General features: G+C 39.3%; 1 protein-coding gene across 1 annotated transcript in view; it reads left to right on the forward strand.

Annotated features, from left to right (window-relative positions):
• The window catches only part of ETFDH (electron transfer flavoprotein dehydrogenase), a 20340-nt gene continuing 1770 nt past the window's right edge, over window positions 1-18570 (forward strand). Inside the window, exons 1-12 of the mRNA XM_040064655.1 lie at window positions 1-113; window positions 2026-2172; window positions 2581-2810; window positions 3666-3747; window positions 4019-4137; window positions 4448-4525; window positions 7026-7172; window positions 8946-9086; window positions 11026-11169; window positions 15686-15854; window positions 17540-17722; window positions 18063-18284. Of these exons, the coding sequence (XP_039920589.1) occupies window positions 80-113; window positions 2026-2172; window positions 2581-2810; window positions 3666-3747; window positions 4019-4137; window positions 4448-4525; window positions 7026-7172; window positions 8946-9086; window positions 11026-11169; window positions 15686-15854; window positions 17540-17722; window positions 18063-18284 (1696 nt within the window). The 5' untranslated portion in view covers window positions 1-79. The remainder of the gene's footprint in view (window positions 114-2025; window positions 2173-2580; window positions 2811-3665; window positions 3748-4018; window positions 4138-4447; window positions 4526-7025; window positions 7173-8945; window positions 9087-11025; window positions 11170-15685; window positions 15855-17539; window positions 17723-18062; window positions 18285-18570) is intronic.

Consider the following 18570-nt stretch of genomic DNA (forward strand, 5'->3'; position numbering starts at 1 on the left):
GCAGGCGCGGCGGGGCCGAGGCCGGCTGGGTGCGCGCAGGGCGGTCGCGGGAAGCGGAGGGTGCACGGGGGCCGCTGCGATGCCGTTCTACCGCTGCCCGTCCGCCGGCCTAGGTAACGCGCCGGGGCCGGCTGGAGGGCCCGGGGCCGAGGCCCGGCCCGGGCCGGGCTGGGCTGGGGCGGCCGCTCGGCGCGGCGGGTGGGGCCGGCGGCTGGCGCGGCGCCGAGGCAGAGCAAAGGTCGCGGCTGGGTCGCGCCGGTGTCCGGGCGGACGCGGGGCCGGAGCGGGGCCGGCGGGAAGGGACCCCGTGTCTCCCCTTGCCCGCAGCCTCTGTGCGCCCTGAGGCGGGAGGACAGCGCCGTGCGGGAGCGCTGCCCGCGCCGCAGCTCTGTGGTAGTGCCGTGGGTCATTCACCTGCGGCGGGGTGCGTAAAAAGATGGGAGGGATTTGTGAGCGACGCTAGGTGTCACCTGCTTTAAAGGCTGAAATAAAGCCGTGGAACTAGTGCCCTTACTTGGGAAGTAGTTGTGGAGACAGCATCCCGGCAGCTAAAGAGCTGCCGCAGAGTTTCTCCTTGGGGATTGCCCGGTCCTTGCAGGCGTTTCCCATCGCTTTCCGAGTCCGTGAGCTCTCCAAAAGCGTCTTGGCCCAGGCACTGTGCGCACGCTGGGGAAGAGTCTGCCCGTCCGGCGATTGCACCCACCTCTGTTATTATCAGACGTGTTCAGAGCAGAGTTTCACTTCTTTTGCATACGTGCAAAGTAATTGAATTTTTTTAATATGTTGCTTGAGTCTTAATACCATCAGTTATGGTCAAATAAAAAAATCCTGAAAGCTAAGTTAAAGCTTTATAGTATATATGTATAGATGTAGTTGTTATCAACTGTAAAGAATACTTGTTCTCAGATGCTGCCTGGTTGCAAGTAAAAGATAACTAAGAAAAATGAGGTGGTATAATAATAGCTTTCGTGTTATATTGATTGGATGCAGAATTCCTGTTAAGGAGCCAGCATGAATAATACCCGCTACCATGCATATAGAGACCTTTGTCCTGTCACCAGGCAGGGTTATGACACAGGATGCTTGTGCTGGTCTTGCCAATTGCCATTCTCAACTAAACATTTCAGTCAAAGCACGGTGGTGGTTTTACTTACGTAGGTTTGCCAAAATACTCCACTTTAAATATGGGATCATTCTTCGTCCCTGAATACAGAGAATTCTTTAAGGAAGGAATAGTACTAGTCAAGGCACACTAGTTCACAGGCCTTTTAACTATAACTAGTTTTCATACTAATGATGCTAGGGTTTTTTAATACAAATCACACACATTTATTATTTGTTTCTAAAAGAGGAAAATGATGATATGTAATAGCCCTCTAAAAAGAGTCCTGGTTTGATAATTTGAACCTTTAATTTTTTGTCCATTTGCTTACACAGAAATTCTAATTTGTTCTCACAACAATTACTGTATCTGCAGCAAAGGTAACAGTTACCTGTATCTGCTGTTCCTAGCTTTGGCTAAGCACACTGGGGTTCAAGTCTGTGCTTTTACATGTACTTTAGATGAACTGTCTTATATTAGTAATCCAAGGTGTGTCCAAGCTGTGTTGAGATGTCAGAGCTAAACTTTGCATGTCTTGTTTCTACAGCTGTTTGGTCACTTTTAATGTAGTCTGAAATAAACCTTTTTACGTTAAGAATTTAATCAGAACTTACTCTGTGTTTCACCTGTATATATGCATATTATCCTGTGTCAGCTGTACATGGTTGGCCTGTTTACTGAGTAAAGGATGCTTAACAGGGAAACTTTTTTTTTTTTTTTTTCTTTGATAAAAAATTACACAGCATCCTCCTAACTTGAAAATTTAAAAATCTGTTTATTGTTCCTCATCTTTGTATCACCTGGTAGCCTTTGGGGGAGGGGGAGGGGGGAAGCTGTCATATTTGTTGTGCTACTTGCATCTCTGAAATGTTGAAAAATTTGGAAAACTACTGATTTGACAAAGTTGTTTCTGGTTTTTGCAGCACGTCAGTGCATTCATGCCCTAAAATTGACAAAGAAAGATTGCCTTCTATCACTGTGTGTCTCACGATGTGCCTCTACTGCCTCTGTGCCTCGCATAACTACACATTACACAATTCATCCCCGAGACAAAGACAAACGATGGGAAGGTAAAAACATTGCATTCTTTAAAATCTGCTTTATTTTTATTATTATTGTTGTCATTGCTGAGTTTTAAAGACACTAAATGTGTTGCTGTTTTTTCCTCTTTATGGAAATTCTCTGTGCTTAAATACAGTGCTAATATTCCAAATGACATTTTTCCTTGCCATCTCACAATGAGTGTCTTTACTGCTATAAAATAGTATCAGAAGAAACGTTATGCTTGTTTTTGTAAAAAAAAAATATAAGCAGCATTTGGTTTAGTGATTATCACAACAAGATTTAGTTCTGCTCAGTATGTATCTGCTTGGTTTTTTCAGTTGTTCTTACCCTGAGGGTTTAGGTTTAGTGAGAGAGAGGTTGGAAGGAATTGGAGATTGGTTTATGTTATTATCATTTTTTTTTTTCCATTGAAGGGGTAAACATGGAAAGATTTGCAGAGGAAGCTGATGTTGTCGTTGTTGGAGCAGGCCCTGCAGGCCTTTCTGCAGCCATTCGACTCAAGCAGTTGGCTGCTGAGCACAGCAAAGAAGTACGTGTTTGTCTGGTGGAAAAGGCTTCTCAGATTGGTGCACATACGTTGTCTGGTGCTTGTCTGGAGCCAAGGGCCTTAGAAGAACTCTTTCCAGACTGGAAAGAGCGAGGGGTATGTATGAGCATGTAAACACTGAAGTTCATTACTAGGTGGTAATGAACTTCATGTCTGACTCATTATGGTAGGAGTTAGTACCTGGTACCATTCGTGATTAGTACCATTTTAAAATGCATTGATGGAACAAGACAAAAATGGGTACCTTCTTTTTAGTCTGTTTCCTGTAGTTTAACAATGCTAAAAGTTTTCTGTCTATGCAGATATGCTGTGGCCTTTGCTCTTCTCTGTAGTAGTCCTACTGCATATACACAATATGTCTGGTGCAGCCTGAGGTACTCTGCAGTTGCTACCTTTGTGCAAAATCCAGTCCCTGTGTACAAGCAGGGAGATGTTTGATCCTTACCAATGACAGACTTGCTGGATCTGTACAGTAGCGCTTCAGGGAGATGGCACAGACTGACACTGACTTCTGTGCAGACACTGTGGTGTAAAAAAGGTTTAAGGTGATTTTGAGAAAGTGGTCCCAGAACAGCCATCTGACTTGCAGCCAGCTGCCCACTATCACCTGAGGGCTGCAAGAAGTCAACCATCAACTCTTTGGTTTGCCTTATGGTGATAATCTACAAGTTGAGATGCCTTCTTTAAGAAAGTCTAGAATAGTGATGTGGTACAAGCCTGTGTACAATGGATGTTATTTGCAAAGCCATTTTTTTTTTTTTAACCTCAGTAGCTGTGTTGATTCTTGCCTGATGACTGCCTCATAAAGTACTTTATCTTCTGTCTTGTGATACCTTCCTATAGAAGTGCTATACTAAACCTGTACTTGACTGCCAGTTTGATTGTTTGATTTTGTTGTTTCTGTTTAATTGGCTAAGAAAACAACTCTCTACTTCTATTTAATTTTTGTAGGCTCCACTTAATACTCCTGTAACTGAAGACAAGTTCGGAATTTTAACAGAAACATCTAGAATTCCAGTGCCAATTCTTCCAGGTAAAGTTTAGTGAAGGAGAGGAGAGTCAGCTTCCTCTGTGTCTTTTTGAACTCGTCCATGAATCAAAACAAGTTTGATTGCACGTAGCAGCGAGTGTATGTGGAATATGACAGGTTACAGTGATACGCTCTGCGTAGGTCATGGCTCTGATAATACATGAGATTACCTTGAAGATAGTAGCTGTAGATGTGACATGTGCTGTATTCAGCTTTGGTTATTTTGATTAGTGTCTGATGTTTTATATGTGTGTGTGTCTTTTTTTTTGCCTAGGCCTTCCGATGGTTAACCATGGGAATTACATAGTACGTCTGGGCCACCTTGTGAGTTGGCTAGGTGAACAAGCAGAAGCTTTGGGTGTTGAGATATATCCAGGCTATGCAGCAGCTGAGGTACTGATGACATCAGTGTGTGTTTATGAAAAGTGGCTTTGGAACCCCCTTCAGCGCAGTCAATGATCATTTGTACACATGCAACATTCCTTTTAACTGATATGTATTGTGAAAACTGTGTTTCTCTGTCTAAATTCCCTGGCTCTGATCCAGCAAAGTGCAAGTGGATAATACAGTATGTGAATAAATATATAATCTTCATGTTTGACCATTAAAATCATAGTGCTTAGAAGTTCTGCTCTAGAACTTTTAGTGAATAGGTTCGAACTACAGTTTCATTACAATGTTTTTTGTTTAAATATTTCCAAAGGTACTTTTTCATGAAGATGGTAGCGTGAAAGGGATAGCAACTAATGATGTAGGCATTCAGAAGGATGGAGCACCCAAAGTAAGTACCTATCTTCCGCATTGCTAGGGGTCTAATTATGGAAATTGTGATACATCTGCTTCTAGTGCCATCAGTAGTCTTGCTGCAGCATAAGAAAAGTTGTAAAATTCAGTACCTGTCCTCCCTCTCTATTTAATTGGATTGATTACCTGTGAAAGTTCTGGTCTCAGAACATTGTAAAATTCTTTTGAGATAAGTAGAAAAAAACTTTTCAGAAAAGTTGTCTTGAGGAAGATTATGTAAGGGTGTTTTGGCATATGTGAGATCTGGAAACAAGGGAAAGAGCTCCAGGAACTCCTGGATAAAAAGTCCAAAGGTGAAGTAGAAAGCTTTAGTCCATCTGGTAACTAGCAACATGTGGCTGGTTTGGTTTCCTTGATATTTACAACTGCAGTTGCACTGGCTGACAGTCTGTCTACCTTGTTGGGGCAAGGTACACACGGAGTCTTTATACCTTTATGCTGGTTGGTCAAGTTTGTGCATCCAGCCCTAAGTGTCAGACTTGGATTTTTGTTTCTTCAGTGGAATCCAGAACCTGCCCTCAGCGTGCTGTTTCCCTGTATAATATGTTGGGAGAATGTGGCACCTCAGAGTTACTTGGAACAACTTTCACACAGAATTACTTGACTACATAAATTAGGAGTACAAGTTTTTTTCTTAACATTTACTTTCTTTTTTATGAAGTTTCTAGTTTCCTAGAGTTTCAAAGAGTTTCACATAAAGTGTGGGCTGTTTTTCCCCATTCAAGGCAGGGAGTGAGAAGAAATGGCTCTTTCTTATTTCGAGAGACTATAGCCAACGTAATGTATTTTTCCAGTGTAGTATTGTGTATCTGCTGTAGGGGACAGACACACTCTCGTTTTCCAATGCATGCTTTGTCCAGAAGGTGGCACAAGTAACGTGTGCAGCTTCTGCTGTAATGAAGCTTCATTGGGTTAAGACGGGAAGGAACAATTTTAGGTGCATTTCTTAACATCTGCAAAACATAGATTCTTTTTTTTCCTATTTGTTCTGGGAGAATGTGTCTCTTAACCTCTTTAAGGTACATAATGAGTATGCTTCTACTGCAGGTTTTTTACTGCACTATCACTCAAGTATTTTAGCTGTCAGTTAGGTCAGCTGGTCCTACCTCCAGTTCATAAAGGCTCAGGTAGATAGGTGTGGTTTGTGTAACCTCCAAGGCAAAAATATCTTCAATGTGTTTATACAGAGCCTAATCAAATAGACTGTGGTTAATGAATAGATTTCACCTTGCAGTCAGCACCAACCAAATAAAAATGACAGTGGTAAACTACATTGTAGAAAGTTCCACATTGATTCTTGTATAGATACTGGAGAAGGTTGTTAGCTATGAAATACAACTCCGTCACATTACTGAAATGTTTCAAATGAATGAATTTCTAATATTTACAATGTGGAGTTGTAGTTCATTTGTTTTCTATAAAGCTACTTCAAAGTGGACACTATAATATATTCAAGAGGTAACTCTTGTTTAGTATTTTGTAAAATTAATTCACGTTCAGATTGACAATCAGAAATTCAAAGAGTACAAAAAATTTTGCAAAATCCAGTGACTCCTGTTAAAGTATAATTCTAAACTAGAGGGAACATTTTCATTTGTAAGTTACCAGCAGATTGCACCTGAGAGACAATTCAAAACCAAAGCAGTAAGCTTCTTTTGAACCTATGCTAGCTTACCTTGAGATAGTTTAATTGGTACTGCTGGAGAACTTCATCCAAGACAGTTTTCCTTGTCTTTTTTCAACATTGAACTTTCTGACTGAAATCAAGCTTTTTTTTGTTATTAAAAAATTGTAAACGTAATCTATGTTCTTGTCCATTAGGCTTACAGATGCAGATGATGTACTCATACAGCAGTATGCCAATTCCCCTTACCTGGTTCTCAATCTCATTACTGGAATTTTTAGTGATAATTTTTTTATAGTTATATTTTATTTAGGCTAATTTTCTTGTATGTTTTAACATGCCAGATTGGAGTAACACCATTATTCTGAAGCAGTGGGTCCTTTTGGGAGCAGGGGTGATTCAGGTTTTTCAGATATGGTAGTTCTGTCTACTCTGTGGTATGTCTTTGGGTACACACAATGTTTTGTTGTAATGTGACTGCATGAGCAAAAATTAAAGTGTGAGGTTACAGGTAAATATTCTTTGTCTGTCAGAGTTCCATTGCACCTTGTGAATGAGCAGATTTGATATAAGTACCCTCTGATCTGGAAAGATTCTCTTTTTCAGTGATGAATAGCAATTCACTGTGGGGCTGCTTTACTGGAATCCCCTTCCAAGACTTGCCAGGGGTGCATCTTGGTTAGGTGGAAAAGACAACTGAACTGGAACCATAATTTGCAATGGTTTGTAGGTTCTGAGCTGTGTTACCAAGTAGTGTAAAATCACTTTATTACTCTCCATTTTCTTGCTGTGAGTTTGGTGTGGCGCAGACCTAACTGCTGTTGAAATGTACTAAAATGATGTACTTTTGCAGGCTACCTTTGAAAGAGGCTTGGAACTCCATGCAAAAGTCACAGTCTTTGCTGAAGGTTGTCATGGACATCTAGCCAAACAGCTGTACAAAAAATACAACCTAAGGGAGAATTGTCAACCCCAGAGCTATGGCATTGGATTGAAAGAGGTATCAACTTGCATAATTTTAACAATTAAAGAAAATACCGTAAGACTCTAAGGTAGATTCTGTTTGCTTTCTAGCTAATTTGTGTAAGACATAAGAATTAGAGAATTTGAGTTACACTTTCAGACTTCAGAATCTTTGCTGTTCTCAAGCTGACCAGAGCAGATGCTCCCTGAATATCATGACTGTTCCATTTCAGCTGCTGCTTCTCTTGTATCTGTTATAACTAGAGGTATCTGTGAATGTGCTCTCTTAACATTTTCAAATTGCAGTTGTTTGTGAAATCTGTTTTCTGTACTTGTACTAAATGAGAGAGGGATTTGTGCTGCCTAATTCTGGGGGAGTTTAGTGCATGAGGAAGGAAGAAAATACTTTCTATGGGCTTGTATGTTAATGAAAGAGAGGAGAGCTGTTTCAGATGACGAGTCGTGATCTCTGAAGAACCTTCCAGGTGAGCCTTTGTTTAAAAAAAAAAAAAAAAAAAAAACCAACTCCATTGGGCATATAAAATTGGGATAGGAATGAGGTTTCCTTTTTAAAATATTATATACTCAGGAAATATCACTCATGAAAAAGAGCTGTATTATTTTAGAATATGTTCAGAGTTTTGGCCATAACATATTTTTTATTACTTTAGTATGCGCTTGCAGCTACAAAATACTTGTTAAATGATGAGTTTACACTTCTCTAGAGAATAACCACTCTGTAAATATAACATAATCTTAGTTACTGTGTCTAATACTGAAATTGTCATTAAAGAAGGGTTTTCTCTAGAGTTCCCTTGCTTCCAGATGAGACTGGTTTAGCAAATGGTGCAGTCCAGTAGGAGTGGATCTGAAGTAGTTGCTGCTGATGAGCTGATATTCCTACTATGCACGCCTCAGGTTTATTTTTACTTTGGACTAACTGTGATCTAGTCTCATGGACTGAGTGCCCTTTCATGACTGGAATGCTTTAGATGGACTTTTAGGACCCTGTCTTTTAGTTTCACATTGAAGGAATCCAGTTCATGCCTTCCATAGCTGCTGTTTGATGTGGATCAAAGCACATTAAGTGGGAGGAATCAGAAGTCCTGCTCAAAAAGGTGCTCTTTAATCTAAACTGGAACATTATGGTTAGATGTGCCCTCCATGCTTGAGCTGACCTTATGGTGCTGAACTGCCCTCCTGTTAATAGACTGTGCCTGGCACGTACCTCCATGGTGCAAAGATGTTTTGTGAAATGAGCAGAAAATGGACTCACTTCTGAAAACATGGAAATGCTTCTCTGAGTTCACCATGGGTCAGTGGAGCACTGGAAGCGTCTAGGAGACAGCAGAGACACGACGATTTGTTTGACAGAAAATATTTATATTAGTTTCAGGAATATTGCTTTGTCCTGACCTTGAAAGACTCAAAAAGATATTCATAGAATCGTATGAAAAAATAATGCTTTCAAAGAAAAAAGTCAACATGAGCATTCCATGGCAGAAGTATCTGTCAAAGTCACTAATATTGGGAATCTTGTGGTTGAATGAAAATTTTGGGTGTAGTACTGGAGTCTCAGTCACATTTTTTGATACACAACATTTAAAGAAAGAGAGGTATTGGAAAAATCCTAAATGGTAATCCAAAAAACTATACTGAACAGTTGGTATTTTGCTGTAGGAATTTTTGCATTGCTCATAGGAGTAAATTAAGTCTCCCCCCTATATGTAATTGTGTGTGTCTTTTAATATATTATTGAAAGGCCATTACTTTGCAATCTGAAGTAATTTTTTGGTCATCTTCATTTCAGTTATGGACTATTGATGAAAAGAAATGGAAACCAGGAAGAGTGGAACATACTGTAGGCTGGCCTTTAGACAGGCATACATATGGAGGATCCTTTCTTTATCACTTAAATGAGCGTGAGCCTTTAGTTGCTCTTGGATTTGTGGTAAGTGAAGTTAGTTTTTTCATTCTTGCATGTTGTTTGATCTTCATTTTATTTCTTTGCTCTGTTTTAAGGAGAAAATGTAAATACAAGAATAGGAACAGACCAAATTTAGTCCTTTCTCAATCTTAAGTGTGCTTATGCCCATATTAAGGAAGGCTAATTTGTCATATTAATCTGTCTTTAATCCAGTGTCTTTTATTGAGGCCAACTAGTAAACTTACGAATAATTTCTTTGCAAACCAAGCAAATTTTGGTAACAGCAAAACCAAATGACTAATCAAAACTGTGCTCAAAAAATTCTTGTAAGTTAGGAAATCTAAATCACATGCACTTTGTACAGTTCCATTTCCTAATTCATGTGTCAACCTTGTGTGTAACGCCACTTTTAGAGAGAAGTGTCCAAAGTGGAAGCACTGCAGTGCTACAAGCAATGTCACTGTAATTTCTGAGCTCTTCACTTTGTTTTTGGTAGTCTTCACCCATGTTGGCGTTGGCCTCTTTAGCAGCTGCTTTTCCAAATTGGGCAGGCGGTTTCTTCCTGCTCATTGCCACTCTATCAGAAGCAGTGAGGTCACTAGAGATAGTCTGGTGTCATTCTGTCAGCCAGGTGATGCGAGGAGCAAGGATTGGAAATATTCTCTATCGCCTACAGTTCAAAATGAAAAATCCATTATTTACCCTGTGCACGTGCTTTAACACAGATGTTGTAAGAGTCAAGCATACAAGTTGGACTTTCAGCAGCGTGGGACTGAGCTGACACTTCTGTCTACTAGATATCAGAGGGATTACAGACTGTGTGGAAAAACTCTTATTTTTGTCTAACTGTTTTGTTAGAAGCATTGAAAAAAAACTTGTTATCTTTCTCAGACACATGTACTTGTCCTGTACAGATTTCCAGTATTGGAATTAATAAGTACATGCAGTAGATATTCAAGTTCTGTTTGATTTTAGAAGGGCTGAGAGCTCTGATTCTCATAGAGGATGGTAATTAACCAGTAGTGTTCATGTTCTCTCCAGAGAGGAAAAATCAACTTCTGCGTGAACACACAATCACTTTCTTGTCTTTGAACTTTATACCTATTTCAGTCTGAGATGATTCTTGTGGTAGGGTTATTTTACCTTTATTTTGAAACTTGTGCATTAATTTTGTCTTGTCAGCAACGCAGATGGAAGCCGTGCTCTAAAAGCAGTGAGCTCCCACAGATATCAAAGTCTTGATTCCTGCTGACTCATGATATATTTTGTTACTTATCTCCAATAAAGCTCACAGGAACCAGAAATAATCCCTTTCTCAAAAGAGAAAAATTTGGCAAGAGGATTATTTTTGTATCTTACAGGTGGGAAATGCAGGGGATATATTTGGGCAAATTCTCAAATGCATAACAATCCTGGGCATCCAGCCCACTGGCAATCTTTTTTACCCCATTTTCTGCTTTCATCATTGCTCTCCTGTGCTTTATTACAATGGCTCACCTAACTGCAAATTATAATTGACTTCTAAACAATTTGAAGAACTGTTTAAAATATGACAGCATAGGGATATAACAATCAAAAAATAATTGTTTACCTATTTTTTTAGGGTGGAGGTGTGAAATACAAATTTAAAACAAGTTTTGCTGCTTATCCCACCCATTAAATCATACTTAATTTAATCCTTTTTATACCAAAGACAGCTGAAAGGAGGTTACAATGCAATTAAATATTTTCCATCTTTCAGGTGGGGATGAGAGCAGACTTGTAGCAGCAGATTTTTGTATTTGCTTTTGCTGTACCATTAATAGGATATATTTTTGCCAGTAGTTTAAGTAGATCCTAAGGTTGCTTTAGTATAAAATAGATTTAAAGACTTGATGTGGTAATTTGCAATTGTTTTAATTTAATATTTTTGTTGACATTTCATGCCTTATTTTTATTAATGTGCATTTTTTCTTTTCTTAAGGTTGGTTTAGATTATCAAAATCCCTATTTGAATCCATTTAGGGAATTTCAGAGGTGGAAGCACCATCCTAGTGTACAGCCTACTTTGGAAGGTGGAACAAGGATTGCTTACGGTGCCAGAGCATTAAATGAAGGTGGTATCCAGGTAATCTTTTTCATGAAGTTTTTATCTTTGAGTTCTCTATAGCCATGTATTTAGTGCTGTAGATTTGGATTGCATGCTGTACCAAATGTTTTGCTGGACAGAAAAACCTTCTTGTCTTGCTGAGTACTGGCTGCTGAGATTTGCTAGACTTAGGCTCTGTCATACTGAAAATCTTCTGACATTTTCACTTGCTTTCTAAATGAAATACTGAATCATAGAAGCATTTAGATTGGAAAAGACCATTTACATCATTGAGTCCAATAACTAGTCCACTACTGCCAAATCCACCATTAAACCATGTCCCTAAGTGCCACATGCATGTGTCTTACTCAACCACTTCCCTGGGCAGCTTGTGCAAGTGCTTGTCAGCCCTTTGGTGAAGATATTTTTCCTGATATCCAATCTAAACCTCCTCTGGCACAACTTGAGCTCCTTTCCCCTCCTCCTATCACTTGTTACTTGGGAGAAGAGACTGACCCTCACGTCAGTGCACCCTCCTTTTCAGGTAGTTATAGAGAGCAGTAAGGTTCCCCTCTGAGCCTCCTTTGCTCCAGGCTAAACAGCCCCAGCTCCTTCAGCTGTTCCTCATAAGACTTGAGCTCCAGGGCCTTCGTGAACTCCGTTGCCCTTCTCTGGATGCACTCCAGCACTTCAGTGTCTTGTGAGGGGCCCAAAACTGGACAAAGGATTCAAGATAAAGCATCACCAGTGCCGACTCTGGGGGAATAATCACTGGCCTGGTCCTGTTGGCCACACTATTTGTGATCCAAGCTAGGATGCCATTGGCCTTCTTGGCCACCTGGGCACACACTGGCTCATGTTCAGCTGGCAGGACTCCCCATGTCCTTTTTGCTAGGCAGTTTTCCAGTCACTCTGCCCCAAGCCGAAGGCACTGTATGGGGCTGTTGTAATTCAAGGACAGGACACAGTACTTTTCCTTACTGGATGTCTGTGTAATTGGTCTCAGTGCATAGATCCATCTTATCCAGATCAGCATTCCCACCCAGCTTTGTGCTGCCTGCAAACTGACTGAGGGTGTGCTCAATCCCCTTGTCCAGGTCATTGATAAAGGTATTTATCAGGTCTGGCCCCAGTACTGAGCCCTGGGGAACCCCACTGGTGACTGGCTGCCAACTGGATGTAACTTCATTCACCAACAGTCTCTGAGCCCAGACATCAGAGAGTTTTTTTACCCAGCAGGGTGTTTGTCCAAGCCATGATCAGCCAGTAAAGTGGAATTTATATGGCCGTCAAGTATGTTCAGCAGCAAAGATGCCACAGACAATCTTCTGCTTTGCCTGGAATCTTGGGGAAGACAGGGTAGTACCACTGATCTGTTCCTGTGGGGTCTTCCAAATTACTTGTTTATCCCCGCAAAAAAAGCTCCTTTTCAGTGCTTGAGCCTTAAGTCACTAAAGGTGCTGAAATTGTATTGTAGTTTGGCAGGTACATCTTTACCTCTTCAAATACAAGTACCTTGAGTTTCTTTCACGCACAGCTTTGAATTTCTGCTTTCCTGGGAGGTGGAATACTTTGTTAATTTTGTTAACTTAAGTAGTGTAAAAGGAAAAATTTTGAATATGTATTCATCAAGACTTTAGGTCCCTTAAAAGGGCTGGAAAAGCTTGCAAAAAAATGATCTGTAGTTTACATTTAACAGTTTTAAAGTACTTTCAACCTGTTAGTTTCTCATCTTGAAACACAGGGCATGGCAGTGTTCTATACTCCCAGATCCATCTTCCAGATGCTCTTCTCAGTTTGGACCTTAAAACTAGCCCGAGTGTTCATCATCTGCAGCCTGTGTGTGGGCCCATGTCACTGTGCCCTCTGACTATTTTGCCTTTCCTTTTTGAACCTCTCCTTAGTATAAATGTGGCTTCACGCAGTTTTTGCAATACAAGTGAAATTTCATCACAGCCTCACTCTTGTCACAGTCATGTGGAGTTAGGCTTTGACCCCAGTTGCATTCCTGGCAGTGAGTCATGTGGGTTCAGGAAGCAACTTCTTGATTACACCCATGCTGTACACTTAATAAGTCTGAGCATGATTTTGTCCACTCTGCAGTGGAAATATGTCATATCACATTGTAACATAGCTGTGTCACTGGCTTATTTCAAAAACCACACATAGTCATTGAATGTCTGGCTTTGGTGAAGTAGCCAGATTGTGACTTTAGTTGCACCCTCCCTCTACTCAAAACCTATAGCTGAAAGAACACACTGTTTTTAAAGTCACTTACAGGCATTGTGCTAAGTTACGCAGTAGAACTACAGATCTTGCACGTCTCTGCCTCATCTTTGGAGGTCTTTGCTGGATTTAAACCAATATGTTCCTTACTTTGCATTGCTCCTAATATAAAAGTATGTTTTGTTTTGTTGGTGGTTTTGTGGTGGTTTTTTTTTAAATTTTTTTTTAAATTTTTTTTATTATTATTATTTCCTGTAGATAGTTTTGTCTATGTGATCATGAAGTCACTCTTTTTAAAAAACTTTTTTTAATACATGGCTTCAGTAAAAAAAAGCTTTATTGATGATTCACTTAGGAAGGGTTTTAAGATTAGCTCTTCTTTTGCATGTGTTGCTTTGATTAATAGCTGTAGCAGTCTGACTCATTTGTATCACTGTAGTCCAGGAATATTTTCTTATGTAAGTCATTCTGTAGCTCCAGTTTTTGATTTTTGGTAACAGAATTGCATCAAATAGGTGTATAAAGTTACCATCAACCTCAGCTTTTTTGTTATAGATAACCTTATGACCTTGATCTTCAGTCTTTAGCACAGAGTGAAGGGGGAGAGAGAGTGCATGTGGTTTTTAATGCATGTGGAAGGAAGGATCAGAGTTTAGTAACTTAATCTCTGTAGCTACTATTTCTTACATTTATTAAAATTGAAAAGCAGGGCATTTAAATGCACCATGCACCCTCTATTTTGTCTCTATTTTATCAAAAACTCTTGAAAGTTATAAGAGTTTTGTGGAAAAAAAGGTGTTGCAGTTGTTGAGCAGTGTATGCTGTATCAGGGGAAAAACCTTTATACTGACAACCCATTTAAGTGTCAAATATTAGACTCACTTAGCAGATTTTAAGCCTTGATCTGAGCTAAGGGGAGGAAGAGCATGAGGTTTCTTGTCTGCTGGCACAAAAGACTCTGCAAGGAGCAGGTGTTTCCCCTTCTCTAAAACAGTGTCTGTGTCTCAGGGGTATGATGTGTTTCTTCAACTCGCTGTGAAAGCAGGCACCAAGTGCCATAGTACTAATAATGAGTTACTACCAAAGCTGCAGTATGTGCTGCCTTTTGTGTGTTATATGACTCATCTTTAATCTCATTTATTCTTTAGCAGTATTTTGGGTCACTGTGTTCATATTATGTGAAACAGTGGCTGCAGAAGAAGAGTACTTGATCACCATCTTTCTATGCAATTCAGAGAGTCAGTCAAGAAGTCCTTCTATGCTTATGTCAGTGCTGCACCATTGAATCCTAATAGATAACACAGAATGGCTGTTTTCTGTGGAAAGAGAGAACATCCTACATACTTAATTCCTTTGAAATAGTGTGACGTAGCTGAACTTCAAACTTCTTATCCCAAAAAAGTAAATGTAGTTGTGTTTTCAGCCTGAATTACTTTTCCTATGAACCAAAACCCTATGTCTCTGATTAAACAAATTGCACAAAACACAGAGGAAATGCTGTGTAATATAACTTTTTTTTATTGATTGCTATATGACTGTACAAAAGGAAGCAGTCCTGGGTGACTAGCAAAGAGGTAACAATTGAACAAGCCGAGGAAACAAAACTTTTGGTTTGGGTTATCTTAAATTCCAAGGGAAATATTTTTTGGACATTTTTCATGAAATTCTATGACTTGTTTAGTATTTAGGTTACTGCAAAATGAATTCTTTCAGACAGTTTTAATGAAAGCAGGATGCTAGATTAAGATGTGCTGCTCAGTACTAAAGACTTTTGGAGGAAGGGTATGTTCCAAACTTCCCTTCAGCAATTTGTGACTTGGGCTTTGATCAGAGCTTTCTGCTCAAGTTCTGCAGTCTGCATTTTTGAAGGCATGTTAGCATTAGGCAGTTTCACAGAAAAAGATTAGTGGAAAAAAGCACTGTGAGGTGGCATGAGACAAGTGCAACTTACTGTATGGAAATCAGGAAAAGAAATGGGGGTTTGGGTTCTTTATTTTAAAGAATTCCCTTGAGGTTGAAGGAGGGAAAACCATATCGGTGGATGACACTACTGGAGTTTTGCTGCAGATAAGGCTGCTGGAGAGATGATGTAAGGAAAAGGTTGTCACTTTCATACTCAGCACAAGTAAAGTGTCTCTGTTCCTATATACATACTATACTCAAATTCCATGAGTAAATGGCATAACTAGTGTATGTTTAGAGAGTGCATATGCCAAGTCTGAAAATGGAAAGGACACTCAAGCTTTATGCCAGTTTAATTTCCAGAATGTTATTTTCACTTTAACAAACAAGAATAAAACAACCATCTTTCTTTCTGTTTTCTCTTCAGTCAATACCCAAACTCACCTTCCCAGGTGGATTATTAATTGGTTGCAGTCCTGGACTCCTGAATGTTCCCAAGATCAAAGGAACACATACTGCAATGAAAAGTGGCATGTTGGCTTCAGAAGCCATTTTTAGTCAATTAATCAACGAAAATCTCCAATCAAAGACAGTAGGTAAGATCACTGTACTTTGAGATGTAACTACCTTATGTTCAATTAGAACCACCACCAACTAACAGCAGTAATTAATCTGGCTGAATGAATTAATTGGAAATGTGAATAAATCATTAAATGGATGTGTTTAAAATATATCTTACTGTTTATTTACTATTGATAATGTCAAATTATTTATGAAAGAAATTAATATTTGCTCAGTTATTCATAAGTTTTGATCCTACTGCTAGAAACTCTAATGACCATCTGAAAAGTAAGCTTATGCTTCCTGTGTAAGAAAACCAAAATAGTTTCATTCCTACAAACACAATAAAAAGTAATGCTTTATGATTGAGGAAGTGTTACTGAAAGCCTGCCAAAACAGGAAAAAAAAAGGAATAGATTAAATGCAAGCAAAAGAGAGTGAGATGTTTCATATTTGCTCTTACTGTTGTTAGGATCCTGTTCAGTCCCTTTTTCTATCTTTTAATCTTTGTCATCTCAGTTTGAGACTACATGTATTTTATTTTATACATAATACAAGCACATTGTAGTAATCACCTGGTCCTAACCACCTTGTAGTTACTTGTTTAAGTCTTAGCTGTCCCCTTAAATCTGTAATAAAGTCTTTAGAGAGCGAATTAGATTTTCAGTCACTCTGGAGGTAAGACACTATAGCCAGGTGCCACATGATTATTTTAGAAGTCTCCTCTCTGCACTGATGGATTCAGGCCTAATGAGCTCTCATTCAGCTGAAATGCACCATACACAGAAGGTGTGCTGAGCAATTAAAACTTCAACTAGACATGCTAAAATGCTTAGAATCCATCTGAAGCTATAAACACTGTTGGTGGGTAGTGTGCCACTCCTGCTTGATTATGGACAGGTTTTATGCTGTTTTCCAGTCTTCTCAAGACTGCGCTACTACAGCCCACTTTTTTCTCTTTGCAGGGATAATAGGTGTTATGGGAAATATGGAGTGAAGCATGCTTTGCATATGTAGACAGGGATTACTATACAGTAGTAATGGAGAAAGGTGAAGGGAAAGCTCTCTAATAATTTTCATTTGAAGAAACATTCTTTTTTAAGGTAATTACTTGACTTTAACTACATTGTGGTAGATATGTCAAGTGTGAAATGTCTAGTATTTGTAAAGAATACAATCAAAGAGTTTAAATCAAAAGTTTGCAGTCAAATATATCTCATGAATGTGCTGATTACAAAGGGAGAAATTATCTAGCACTGGCATTATCCATTGGGCCATAGCTATAGTTACTGAAGTGAGACTTTGGTTGCAAAACTTCTTTGGAAAAAGCTTTTGAACCTGACACTAGAATGCAAACCTGGTTTTGGGTCACAGGTAGACTGTGCTGCTCAGCACTCGGATTCTAAAGAGTGAGCAGCTGTTTTCCCACAGAGGTGCCAACATAGCCACCTGTCTGATTATACTTCGCTGAGGTTTAAGGCAGTTTATTACTGTTTGTGGCTCATTTAATAGAGGCTACAAAGGAGCAGTATGTATCTGCCAACAAAACAGGTCTCTTGATTCAAGAGCATGCTGTCTAGTATACTCCTAGCTTGCAGTTCTGAAATTCTTATTTTGTGGATTTCATTGCTAGCGGTTGCTTTTATTCAGCATTTATTTATTGATTGATTTCAAGGATAGTCTTAATGTACTGTAACTAACAAGTAATGCACTGCCTTAGGACTTGATGTGCAAGAATATGAAGAGAACCTGAAAAAGTCCTGGGTGTGGAAAGAGCTGTATGCAGTAAGAAACATCCGACCATCCTGCCATAGCGTACTTGGTGTGTATGGAGGAATGATATATACAGGCATATTTTATTGGCTGCTGAGAGGAATGGAACCATGGACATTAAAACATCCAGGTAATTTCATTATTTCCTGAAGATTCTAAATTTCTATGTCAGTCTTTTCTGGTCTTAGTTGCAGCTAGTGCACATGGTCCAGTAGTGAGGCCCTAAAGTGTACAAAAGAAATAGGTGATAAAGCACTGAAGATGACTTTTTTGTATTAGCTACCACACAATGTCAATTAAGATATTAAACCACTGTTTAGTATAACTTGGTATAGTTTTCTGTCTCATTAAAAAGGCGGCCTTTTATGAAGTACTTCATTCTGATGATAAGGGAAGTTAAAACAGCTTTGATCTTGAGTAACGGCAAATTGCAATAATTCTATACTGAAATTTATTAAAAATATATTTAGGACCAGATTTTGCTCAGCTCAAGCCAGCCAAAGACTGCACTCCTATTGAATACCCAAAACCTGATGGAAAAATCAGTTTTGATCTCCTGTCATCTGTGGCTTTAAGTGGTACAAACCATGAACATGACCAGCCCGCTCATTTAACTCTCAAAGATGACAGCATCCCCGTGAGCAGGAATCTGGCTGTATTCGATGGACCAGAGCAAAGATTCTGTCCAGCAGGTAGGTAACAAAAATGTATGTGCTAGCTGGCTCTCCAAAATAAAAGACTAAGTACTTCAGGAAGGGTCTACCTGGCCTACTACTTACTTCAAGCATTCTATACCAATTTTCCTTCGAGAAGGGGGTTCAGTTGCAGGTCTTAAAATATGTTAGCAGTACTTTTGTGATGAAATAACTGTTAAATGTGTTAGAAGAGAATTAAATCACATTAGTAATATACTTCCCCCATTACATTTGCTGGTAAATAGAGTTATACATGCAGGTAGAAGCTGTTCAGCAAAATGAT

Source organism: Hirundo rustica, chromosome 5, assembly GCF_015227805.2.
Source record: "Hirundo rustica isolate bHirRus1 chromosome 5, bHirRus1.pri.v3, whole genome shotgun sequence".
Taxonomy (NCBI): Eukaryota; Metazoa; Chordata; class Aves; order Passeriformes; family Hirundinidae; genus Hirundo; species Hirundo rustica.